Source organism: Tasmannia lanceolata, unplaced genomic scaffold (genome assembly GCF_043159265.1).
Source record: "Tasmannia lanceolata isolate RefF3 unplaced genomic scaffold, GAP_Taslan_0.1 ptg000003l, whole genome shotgun sequence".
NCBI lineage: Eukaryota > Viridiplantae > Streptophyta > Magnoliopsida > Canellales > Winteraceae > Tasmannia > Tasmannia lanceolata.
In genome coordinates, this window is record NW_027518680.1 from 60,383,229 (window position 1) to 60,396,391 (window position 13,163).

At 39.7% G+C, this 13,163-nt stretch overlaps 1 protein-coding gene across 1 annotated transcript; it reads left to right on the forward strand.

The window, feature by feature from the left end:
• Positions 1–521: 521 nt before the first annotated feature.
• LOC143857588 (plant UBX domain-containing protein 4-like) lies at positions 522–11,610 on the forward strand. The gene is made up of 4 exons (XM_077368054.1): positions 522–967; positions 4,750–5,044; positions 10,785–10,880; positions 10,971–11,610. The coding sequence occupies exons 1-4, from the start codon at positions 585–587 to the stop codon at positions 11,358–11,360; spliced, it is 1,164 nt and encodes a 387-aa protein (XP_077224169.1). The 5' UTR covers positions 522–584; the 3' UTR covers positions 11,361–11,610.
• The last annotated feature ends 1,553 nt before the right edge of the window (positions 11,611–13,163 follow it).

Consider the following 13,163-nt stretch of genomic DNA (forward strand, 5'->3'; position numbering starts at 1 on the left):
TCTCCGTTCACCTGTTTTCTAGTTGCAGGAGAAGAAAAGAAAGAAAAAGAATCTAACTTGGAAAACTGGAAAAGAAAGGAAAAGAAACTGTGAGAAAATTCTTTTTTCTCGTTGTTTACTTGGCTGAGAATGGCAAAAAAAAGTATGCAAGCAAAGGGGTTTTCTCAGGAAAATGATTTTCTCATCCTTTTGGTGAGAAAATTTAGAGGGAAAGTACAAGAAAGTTGATTTTCCACGTAATTATTTAGAATTTCCACGTGTGTAAATCCGCTTTCTTTTCCTTTCCTTTCTCGAGAAGGCGAGTGAACAGAGTTAACGAAAATAAAAAAGTAATTTGTAATAACCTTTTGACAACTCTTAAAATACTAAAAGACAAGTTGGGTGAGTGAAAATATCATAATATGGGTGTGCTCATATCATTTCCTTTTGTTATTTTTATATATTTTTGTTCTCTTTTCGAAGACGGGAGCGCGTTTTAAGAGCCCGTTCATATGTAGATTCTTAGCTTATGCTCTAAGAAAGCTCCTTTATAGCCCACTCCACATTATAAATAGCAGAGAAGAAGAAAGCCCTGCGTTTTCTTAATGGAGGGCGTTGAAGAGAAAACCCAAAACCACACTCTCGCTGAAACATTCTGCTCAATTACATCCTCTTCAAAAGAAGAAGCTCTCTTCTATTTGGAATCACATAACTGGGAACTCGATTCCGCTGTTCATTCCTTTTTTGATAACAACACCCCTCTTTCTCCTCCTCTTCTTCCTCAATCTCCTCCTCCCGATTCATCTCCTACCATTCCTGCTACTTTCACCTCGGCCATGGCTTCACGTGACAAGAAACCCTCGTCCAAACCCTCCGGGAGCGGCCGCAAGGCCGGAATCCGTACACTTTCCGATCTGAATCGCCCGGAATCGGGATCTGACAGTGATTCTGACGGTCCTCAGGAGTACTATACCGGTGGTGAGAAGAGGTAATGCCCTCTGTTTGCCCTAATTCATTTTGTCCGCCCTATTTCCTTTTTTTGGCCCTAATTTATTTTGTCTGCGCTAATTTTGTTGTTTGACCTAATTCATTTTGTTTGACCTAATTTTGTTGCTTGCCAGTAATTCTCGTTGTTTGCACTAATTGTCGCTCGCTGTTTGATCTAATTCTTGTTTTTGCCCTTGTTTGCCCTAATTCTCGTTGTTTGGCCAGATGCAAAAAAATAAGCAATTAGGGCTCAAAGAAAAAAAATCTGTTCCATATTGCACTTTATTGTTTATGAATGAGATCCGGACGACACAGATATTGAAAAATTGATACCTTCCATTGCTGATTAACTCAAATTCTATGGGAATCATGAATCATACCCAAAGACAATCAAATAATAAAAGATCCTCTTGCTGTATGTTATATTATCTTGTAGGTCTAAAGCAAAATGGGTCCAGATTTGCCCTAATTCTTCTCTTAAGAGGAAAGGAGCATTGGTTTATCCAAGTTCTTGGGTATTATGTAACTTTTTTTCTCAAGAAAAATCTAATATTTATTTTTTCATTTGAACGGACTCATCTTTGCATTGATTGCAGGAAAAAAAAAATTAGTAGTTGAGTGCAAGGTTTTAAATTTCGACCGAAATCTCGAAATTTCAGGTTTCGTTCGAGACCGAAATCAAAATTGGGTGAAATAGAAACGTTACCAAATTTCGATCGGAATTTCGTTTTCCCCGAAATTTAAGGGATATCTCCAAAAAATCTGTTTTTTAATTATTATTTAATATTATCCTTGTTCGGGATTAAAATATTAGCTAAATTGATTTCGATAGATTTCAAACGGAATTTTGAAATTTCGTCTGAAATTTTAGTTTCGGTGAGGACCGAAATTGAAAACCTTGGTTTTTTTTTTTTAGATTTCAAGATGTTACAATGGTTTAATGTTATTTTGCCTCTCTTGTGTATGATATCATTGCCATCATCATGATTTCTTGCTGGATCTGAGATCTAGAATGCCGTGATCATAGAAATAGATCCAATCAAATTACTTACTAGAAGAGATTCTTTCTACCCGACACTCTTTCTTTGATGAATCTCGTAATGTTGAAATCTCCTCCAATGCACTAAGGAGTTGACGGATCACAAATCAGGTTGTAGACTAGGGTCATTTGGACCATAGATGGCCAAGAAATCCCATTCAGAATTGTCCATGTTCCTATTTAAACAGATCGAGACCGAGAAACGCTAAAAAATCTCCTCTTGAAACGCTAAAAAATCTCCTCTTCGCATTTCAACACTGCATTATCCCAAGCCACAAGAGGATCCGCTAGCATCTAAGGTCCTGTTCTTTTAATATTATGACAACCTATTGTGAGTGCCAAACCGATTTCTGGACTCAAATTTAAATGTAATTTTGATTCTAATAATCGGTTTGGCACTCACAATCTCTTGTTACAATCTTAAACAAACAAGGCCTAAGTTGTTAAACTTGAAGCTGCATTTGCACCCCATTTCCCTAATAATTGACTTTGGCACTCATTGTCTTTATGGGATAACCACTAGAGCTAGGTTTCTTCCACCCGAACTCCTTCCAGTAGGTTTGCCATGCCCTTGTAAAAGTTTCTTGCCGGCAGAACCCTATCCTAGTTTATAACCGATTTCAACCTGGCAAGTTCTCTGGATAGTTAGCTGGAAGCTGGGCGTATTGGGGGATCTAGAGACCAATCTATCCCTTATGCCTCCATGAAGAAAGCCCGAGCTTTATCTTCATGACCTGAAGGATGAATCAAGCGAACGACTCAGCTCACTTATCCCCTTCAATTCCTCCTGTGATAATAGAGCTGAATCCGAACTGCTCGGGGCCCAAGCTGGAGTTATCTGATCCATGGCGTTCACCACCACAACAGCCAAATCCTTATCCCCCTCTGACCAACTAGGCAATGGCTCCTTATCCTGACCGGAGAGGTCCTTCTCCATGATGCAAGATTGCGAATTTCTACATGAGATCCATTCCCCTTGTCCTGATCTGTGACCTAAGTGGTTCTGGACTCCTCAATCTGAAACTAATCTAGGACAAAAGTAAACTCCCTCTTCACTGTTCTTGGTTTCGATCCCTTTGGCAGCTCCAGGTGCTCCTCTAGTTCTGCATGCCTACAACTAGAAAGCAAAGAAACGCAAGCAACATTAGATAAATGTAGGGGGGGGCGGGGGGGGGGGGGGGGGGGGGGGGTGTGCCTGAGGGCACAGAGTTGTCCTGCCCAAGAACGAGGTTTTCGATTGGCTGTCCTCTGCAATCTCATAACTGTGTCTCACTCTCGCTCGAAACCAGCCGTCGATCTCCCAGTGCTACGTCGTCGGGCATTGGAAAACTGGCTGGACTGATGGGAGCCAGTGCCACTTGATGGCAGCCTGCTTCTTTTGAGGTTGTTTTGCTGGGATTCATTTCCCTTTATGGCTATGGAGAAGTAACAATTCGAAATCACCGATATGCAGAGGATTGCTCGAATCTCTCAATTGAAACCTGTTTCCTCTTGAAATGTAGGCTTTTATGGATCATTTCATGCCAATTCATGGGTATGTCTTGCTTGGATCCATTGAGTTATGATGAGTGATGTTTATTCCTTTTGGTGGGCATATTTGCCACCCCTATCTTCGAGTTTTGTGTTTTTTCTGACCAAAGTTGGATATCTGTAAAGGGTGGGAATTGAACTGGCCGGTGTTGGAACTATGTGGTTGTTTTCGAACTCTAGAATCTCTAGGGTATAATTACTAATCTCCATGGTCCCGGTCTCTATCTCAATGCCCAACTGATGATGCTTGGAGAATCGCCTTCTACCCAAAAAGCGCCAAAGAAGTTTGACTTGAAGGTGCGAGGACCCCTTAAAAAAGCACAAAGTTCCACTTCATTGGAGTTTGCTATGACGACAGGTCCGCACCTTGACCACTTTCCCATTGCAATCATCCATTCTTTAACACATTTCTGATGTGGTCGGCACCGTTAGTTTGACTTAAAGACATTAGGGAGTAGAGTCGATCATGCCCTGATCCCATTCTTTATTGAATGTGACATTTCAGAAGTCTGATATGTTCATGAATATATCTTTTTGTTTGACTCAAAAGTGAATTTGGTATTCTCTTGCTTAGTAGATCTTGCTTAGTAGAAGCATAAATGAAGTCTATGCTCTGAGTGTCTGCTTGGAAATATTTGTATACACATCTCTAAGCTTAACACAGCCATTTTATTTCCAGGAAGTGGTATGCTCCCAAGTATTAGCTACCATGTCGATATTCATAGCTTCCTTGACTATAACCCAATTTCTTTAACTACTACCTTGCAACTTGTTTAAATTTTGTAGGCCTGAATCGTTTCTTCTGTTACTGCACAGATAGTATACCGAACAAATAATATATGATTGGCTTTTCATCTTTTGACTTTGAAATTTCTGGAATATCTCGACCTATCAATGTTCTTCCACAGATGCATTTTGCTAATTATACGTGATGTTGCGATGAACATATTGTTCTTAGCTTGAACAAACTAGATTAACAGTAAAAGATATTGTGATTACTTTATTTATCTCTCATAGGAAAACGAGGGGGGAGGGGCAGACTTCTAACAGTGGGACAATGAAATCATTAAGAGTAGCAGTTACTTTTGTTTCTTACTCCATTCTTTTCAGACCTCCTGTGAATATTTCTTTTTCACATGGAATTGAATTATTCTTTCATAAAATCTTTGGCTATAGAATGTTAATTGTTCGGAAGTAACCTTACCCTTTTGCAGTGGAATGCTTGTCCAAGATCCTTCTAAAGGTAATAACCAAGATGTGGATGCAATATTTGATCAAGCTAGGCAGTTAGGAGCAATGGAAGGACCTGCTTCTGATCATCTTCGACCATCTTTGAACTCAAGAAGTTTTACTGGTACTGGAAGACTCCTCTCAGGGGAAAGCGTGCCAACTGCTCCTCAGCAACCTGAGAATGTCATTAACAATATTGTTTTCTGGAGTAATGGGTTCACTGTTAATGATGGTCCTTTGAGGAGGTTAGATGATCCTGAGAATGCATCCTTTTTGGAGGTAATATCTAATTAGATTCTATGGTGAAGCAATAATTTTGTTTTTGTTTTTTTTAAAAAAATCATTATTGCCTTTCTTTCATTTCTGCTACAAAATTACATAACCATTAATAGCTTCATTCTACGTTAATATGTGCTTCGATTGACAGGCTGAACTGACATTTCTGACATTTTGTTATGAAGGATGCTGTATTTCTTTTCTTTTTCCTGCTTGTAACACAGTATTGTTAAAACTCCTACAATATATGATTCGATCCCTATGATTTGAGTTGACACATTGGAATTACTCATGATTCAATTTAAATCTCTTGGAAAAAATCGCCATTGATTTGAATTTAAAGTGTGAGGACTGTTTTCTTCTGTCTCAAAATTAATAAGCTAGTTATCAAATGGCCCTTGTTAGAACTGTCTGAAGGGATCTGCAAATTCTTCCAAATCTGAGGACAGAATGCAGCCAAGTCTACTCATGATTGATTGTACTTGGTAGTTCAATCATTTGATCGGGTAAACGATCTATCTCCTTGCAAAGGTAGATCACTAATGCCATTTCCAAGATAAAACATCCAGGCTCTGTCTATTAAAACCCATCAGTTAAAAGAGACTGGGATGTGAACCAAGGTTACCTGGAACGCGGTTCGTTCCGGTACGTGGTACGGGAACTGGTACGGGGTTCGATGGTAGCCTGGTACGCGGTACGATGAGGGTAGGCTAATTCGGTTCACTATTTTGGCTCTCGTGTCGAATTGGAGCGCAAATCTAGGTCGCTCTGGTACTATATATATATATATATATATAATTTCTTATATATATTTTTACAAGAATATTATTCTATAGTCCATACTACATACATTTAATAAACAAAACCTAAAGCCTCGTATATGCCATTCATATATTTTCAAAATGGAAATTCCAGTTCCAATCCAATCCATAATATATAAAATTTGAAATTTGAAGATCACCAAATATCACTAAATTAAGTACCAACATATATTGCATTCTCAATCTTAAGTGAAAGCAAACAGAAAATAACTACCTAGATCTGAAATAAAAACCTAAAAACATGAAAAAACTAATAAACTATTGTGCAGCTCTCTTTCCCTAGTACACCGAGTGTTACCTCTCCCTATACATTTCTCCCTTTCCTATGGATCGCTCGGGTCGCCAGTTTTGGCGATCCTGATCGCAAATGACCCACGTTTCGGGTCGGTGACCCCGGATCGCGGGTCGAAGGGTGGGAGGGCGATCCCGGTAACATTGATGTGAACTTATCAATGTTACAAACTGTTTGCGAATTGTGTGGTAGTGGCTGATTGAATTGAGAGATCATCTTTGTACTATTCTTGTGCATGGTTAACAGGCACAGATTTAAGTGAAATTTTGCTTAAAATTATTTCCCATTACTAAAGGAATACTTAGAAATTCAAGTGCAACTACTTTTCAAAAAAAGAAAAGAAAAAGAAATTCAAGTGCAACTAACTTGATTTGAAGTTTTTTTCCACGCTAGGTGAAGTGGATTTGAACTTTTATGTTATGATAGATAAGGCTGAATTTTGTTCACCTTTGCATCTGAGGATGCTAATATTTTGGTTGTGGAGAAATTCCTCTTGAAGTCGCTCGAGCTCTTCTCGTTGGCATGAATGTTCCCAAAACTTTTTGGCCTGATGCTGTTCTTATTGTTGCTTTTCTTAGCAATCGTATGCATTCAAGGATTCTTGGTTTCCAAACTACTGTGGAATTACCGAATTACTGTCCTGTTCGGGAATTATTTGCTATTCCTCCTAAACTACTATTTGTGTTTGTTTGTCCATAGTCAAAAAGATTTTCTTACCAAACTCGATCCAAAGTCTCATTAGAGCATTTTCTTGGTACTGGAATGACAACTATTTTCATGGTTACACAGGATCCCACCCCTCCATCCATCCTTTTTATTTATCCTCTGGTTTGGCTCTCACTCATTCGGCTGGCCTACTGTCTGATCCTCCTGCTGCTGGTTTGCTTTCGCAGTGTCCAACCCAAAATGGCTATCGATGTTTTTATCCACCTTCTCGTCGTCGGGTTGTATCTCGGAATGTCACTTTCCATGAATCTGTTCATTTCTTTTACTGGTCGTGGTGTTTCAGAAGAAAGGGGGGGTGTGAAAGGAAAAAACGACACTGACTCTTCTATTCTTTTTGCCTCTTATCCTTGTACCGACTTTTTCTTTGATACTACTACAGTTTACAGAAGACTGGTGCTGTTCCCAGAAAAGAGTTGAAGGTTTTTATGAGGAAACCTACAAAGAACCACCTATACCAAGATAATTCTACCTCGGATACAAGTACCACATTAGCACATCCTCTCGTTGTTTCTAATTCGGTCCTTCTATTGGTACTCCCAAATGACATCGATCTCCTTATTGATGTGTGTAAGGGTAATCGTACTTGCACTCAATATCCCATTGCTGATTTCGTTTCTTATCGGTCATTATCCCCATAATATCGTTCTGTTGTAGTTTCTATTTCCTTAGCTTCTGTACCTTCAAGTGTTTCATATGCTTCATCACAATGCCTTTGGAATGATGCAATATGTGAGGAAATACAAGCTCTAGAGAAAAATTATGCTTAGGAATTGGTTGATCTTCATCCGGCCAAACAACTTGTTGGATGTAAATAGGTATATGTTGCAGATGGTCGATTAACAAGTATAAAGCTTGATTAGTTGGCAAGGGTTACTCACAGACTAATGGTATTGATTAGCAGGCAACGTTCACGCCAATGGCAAAGCTGAATTTGATACAGGTGCTGTGGGTGGCAACAATTTTCTCTTGGCCTCTTTATCAGTTGGATGTGAAGAATGCTTTTTGCTATGGCGATATATAGGAGGAAGTCTATATGCGCCCCCTCGCGGTTTCCAACTTCACAACGATAAAGGAAAAGTATGCAGACTAAGGAAGGCTCTGAACAATCTCAACAAGTCGCCCAGAGCATAGTTTGAACGCTTTGGTGCAACAGTAAAATGAGCAAGTTCCTCTCAAAGCCAAGTGGATCATACCTTTGCTGTGAAATACTAATTCAGATTCAAGAAACCAAAAAGAAGACAAAATTTGTTTTTGAAATCAGTTGGATGTAATTAGATAGATAAATGAAAAAATAGAGAAAAACTAGGAACTGGAGTTAGTGCTGAAGTGATTAAGAAGTACCGGATATTAAAAAGATTAAAAGGGTTTAGGGTTACCAAAAGAGTCCGCCAATGGTATCTAGGAATTCACCCTTGGAGAGAAGCACCATGAATCCAAAAAAGAATTAGGATACTAATAACTCACTCGAATTTGCTTAAAAACCCTCTCAATTACATTAAAAAAAAAAAAAACTCAAAAAAACAAAAATTACATTAAAAATAAAGTCCCAAACTTGAAACCCTACGAATATAAGAAAATACTAAGGCACCCAAGTGGGCCACATAGTAACTATTAGCCTTTTTCTTCTCTCTCGAATGCTGATCCCCATCAGGTTGTAAATGACATAGTGTTCTCAATTGGATGTTGTTTATTACCTGCTTGAGCGGTGCAGGTTTCAACCAAGCAGATGCTAATAGTGTTAACGATTTCCTGCAGCCGTACTCAACCCCACCCACCCACCTACTCACAGCCACCACTGCCTCCGCCACCACACACACACCCAAAAAAAAGACAATACTAAATTTGTCTCTACCAAGTACCTCCTCAACCACGGCATCGATGAACTCATGGCTTTTGTGCTGGTTATGAGACTCTTCCATCTCCAAAGCGGTTGGTTTTTTCCAGATTTGACATCAAATAGAGCGACTTTTTAGCGGATGGTAATGACTTATCCGAGGGATTCCAAGTACAATGCCGGGATCTACAAGATAAGAGACCTCTGTTTTACACCATATTTTGAATGAGGGAGTATGGCATGTATTCTTAAACCATTTTTTGAATGTCTTTCTTGAACCATATTACAAGCGAGATTAGAGGTGACTATTTTGTTTCCAACCGGGACATATTTCCCTTTTTCTTGCCCACGTGACTTTCAGCCCAAAAATGGCAATGCCATACATTTCTCATGCAGAGTAGACACACACAATTCAGTTTCGGTTTCGATTTCGGTCTGCACAGAAATGGCATTTTGGTTTTGGTGGAAATTTCGTTAGAAATCTTGTAAAATCACGGAAACGTATGGAAACATATGCAACTGATGAAATTCTAAGATGGGAAATGCTAGAATAAGCACAAATACCTACTTGGAAATCTTCACATAAGCAAGAAAGCCATCCATAATTGCTTATTCACATTGAATGCCTAGTGACATGCGTTGTCACACATGTCTGGAATAGTAAAGTCAATAAAGAAGTATAATGACCAATCTCCCCTCTAAGGATCCCAACTCTATGTCAATACCACATAGAGTTATTAGGTGTTATTGGGTCTCGTGCCGATCTGACATCTCATGCATGAGACTTGGTTACTTTGCTATGTAGTTCAATGATGTTGCCTACCAAATATCATTCTCTACATGAAATGAAATGCAAATAATAACATCTCTCTATTTTTTGTTGCTCAGACCATTTCGGTAGAATTTCAGGAATTTCGGTCAAAATTTCGGGGAAATAATGACATACAGGGAAATCATGTAGATTTCGTTTCTGTAGGGATGGAAATGGAAATATTTCGTGGAAATTTAGAACCATGCACACACAGCTAAATCTGTCTCCGCCTAGTACTTCCTCGACTACTACATCGATGAACTCATGGCTCCTATGCAGGTTTTGCTTTTTGGGGCTCTTCTAGCTCATCTTGTAGATCCCAGCATTATATTTGGAATCCCTCAGATACGTCTTTACCTTTTTTTTTCACCCTTAATACTTTCGACCCAAACTGGCAAAACCCTACATTTCTCATGCAAGGCAGACAGCCATTTCTTTGCAAGCCACATAGAGCTAAATCTTTCTCAGCCTAATACCTCCTCAACCCCAGCATCGATGAACTCATGGCTCCTGTGCAGTATTTGGTACTCTTCCATCTCCAGAGCAGTCTTTTCCAGGTTTGAGATCTAATAGAGATGCTTTTCAGTGAATGGTAACGACGTATCTGAGGGATTCAAAGTATAGTGTCGGGATCTACATGATGAGCTCATTGTACTATTACACACTTATGTACCCATAGCTAAATCTGTCTCCATCTAGTACCTCCACAACCACTATGTCGATGAACTCATGGCTCCTGCGCAGGGTCTTGGACTCTCCCACGTCATCTTGTAGATCCTGGCATTGTACTTAGAATCCCCTCGGATACGTAGTTACTGTCGGCTAAACAGCCTCTCTATTTGATCTCAAACATGGAAAAGACCACTTTGGAGATGACTTTACAATGGAAGCCACCATCACTTTGTAAACCACTTCTCTTTTCTGAAAATTAAAAAGGAATATCCGGCTGATGAAATTGACATCACTAAAGCCTGTATGAAACAGATAAAATAAACTTGAGGGGGCGGAATGGATAATTTATGGGCTGGAAATATCATTTCTCATTTTATAAAATGAATAAATACTCTTGAATTTGCAGAAATGATGATAATACCATTGAATCTGATCAGGCTACAATCTGTCTGCATTTCTTTCATGTTATTTCTGCACACTTTTCCGGTATGTGGTACCACACAGGCAACCGAGATTGATCAAACTTATTCGGAAGTACATTCTATATATGTCGGCATATGCGTAATGGGATATTTTTCCTAATGCAGAGCATTAGGAAGTCCGAGTGTCCAAAAGAGCTTGAGCCGGCGGATAGGAGGTCGCAAGTTCATGTTAATCTGGTTAGGAGGAACGAAAACTGCCCCGTGAGTCCTTTATATTCACCCATACTTTATTTCACTCTTCTCCCACCTTCTGTGCTTCCTCCTTAACCCCCTTTTCCTTTTGTTTTACAGGAACCAGAGAAGCATCATGTTCCATTTCAAGGCGTAGGAAGAACTTTAGGTGGTGGGTCCACCTCCACCCCAGTTGCTCCTGAGCAGACCATTCTTGGTGGTGTGGCTCCTACTAGTGCGCCACCCCCATCTGTAGGCCTGTATGTAGATGATTCATTGCCATCAACCTCAATTCAGCTTAGATTGTCCGATGGCACACGCATGGTTGCACGTTTCAACTACCACCATACAGTGGCCGACATACGTGGTTTTATCGGTGCTTCAAGGCCTGGAGGGACGAGGGCTTACCAATTGCAGACTGTGGGGTTTCCTCCGAAGCAGCTCACCAATATGACCGAGACAATAGAGCAAGCAGGCCTTGCCAATTCAGTTGTAATCCAGAAGCTCTAGTAAACTTCATTAAGGTAAGTCTCTCTGTTTATGAACTTACTGCCTTTACAGAATCAGACCAGATCTATTTGGAAATTGGGTGAAAGTGTAGAACCCATTAAACATTTCAAAAAGACATTCTGCTGCTTCTCTTTGGGAAGTCATCGTCAGTGTGTGTTTTCAGAAGAGAAAACAGTTCAGTACATTCGAGAGAATATATGTTCAATTATTTTTTTATATCCATATTATATGATGAATTGTTTAAGCAGCAGATACAACTGTTCTCTCCTTTCAACACCACTAGTCTTGCAGGAACGCTGCATATCCCCTACGGACCAGGAGAGCTAGCTTGTCTTGTAAAAGCTAAAGAGAAATTTTGACCTCTACCTTTGTCTTCTCTGCTCGAAACCCTAAACCATCTCTTCTGCTTCTCTAATTGCAAGAGGTGTATTTTGATCATTTTGTAGTAAAATCAAGGTCGAGTTGCTACTGCTCCAGCCAGCCGCTCTGCTTATAAGGGATATGTGGTGACTTACCTAACTGAGTTAGGGCTCGGCGGGGTATCTCTCCCTTTCTCTCACTTTTTTGCTACCATATTCAACCTCTTTGTCATTGATTTCTTGAAGGAACCCACATGGAAAATTGCTCATCCTGCTTGAAATGGCGAGGTTTTTTACCTGTAAAACACTAAACTCTAGGGTGGTTGAAACATAAGCAGCTCATTAGAATCTTCATTCTTGTCTTGCTTGAGAAGCCTAATAGGAACTTGACATTTCTCTTCTTCCATCTACTTGCTTCTAGTGTAAGCATACAGATGATATCATAGATTTCAGTCTGTTGGGAGGTCTTATACGTAGAGAATCAATCCTCTTACTGTTCTTTCTTGCATTAGCAGCTGTTTTTCAGTGTCATTATTCTCCAAAAATTGAGAGAGAGAGAGAGAGAGAGAGAGAGAGAGAGAGAGGTACATGGAGTTTGTACACATACATACCTTGAGGCTTGAGGCCCTGTTTGGATTTCAGGAATTTTCTGGAAGGAAAAGTGTTTTCACAGGGGCCTTCAGTTATCCTTCTCAATTAACCAATAATCATATCATTTTACTCCTCATGGGGAATGTGTTGTCAAAAAATGTCAAATGTTTATCTCGCAATCCAAACAGGGCCTATAAGCTATGCTCTTGCTAGCTGCTTACCTTTCTCCGATAGGAAGGAGCGATAGTTGTTGCTGTTGTTACATTCTGGTTTTTTGGAAAAGGCAAAGCTTCTAATTGAGCCTTTTTTGGGGTCTTCCGAATGGATTTGTTATAGGTTTCTGGAGAAGATTAAGGCCATGTTTGGCAACCATGGTTTTTCTTTTTTTATTGAATATTAGCTTAAAGTGTTGTGAGAGAGAGAGAGAGAGAGAGAGAGAGAGAGAGAGAGAGAGAGAGAGGCAACCATGCTTTTTCAGCAGCTTCTCACGCTCTCCTCACTGTTGCCCTCTCAATTCTCTTCGTCTTCCAACCAAATTTTCATGAAAGCTGCCAAACATGGCCTAAGAGGGGGGAAATCTTTTCCTCTGATTTTGGTTGCTATGGATAAAGAAAGGTGTGGTGGTTCAAGCCTTTTCCCTCATTTGTCCCCTAAGGAAGCTCCTCCTCATCCTTCTAAATGATTTTTTGGGAATTCGAGTTGAGCTTTTACAATAAAATTGGGTTGGGTTTGAGTTGATTCCGATTCATGTTTTTCAACAAAAGCTCAACCCGGTTTCGAAGGAGGCTTGTTAGATAAAAGATATAGAGAATAATTCGATCAAGGTGTTCTAAATCCACGGTGCTAGATTTCT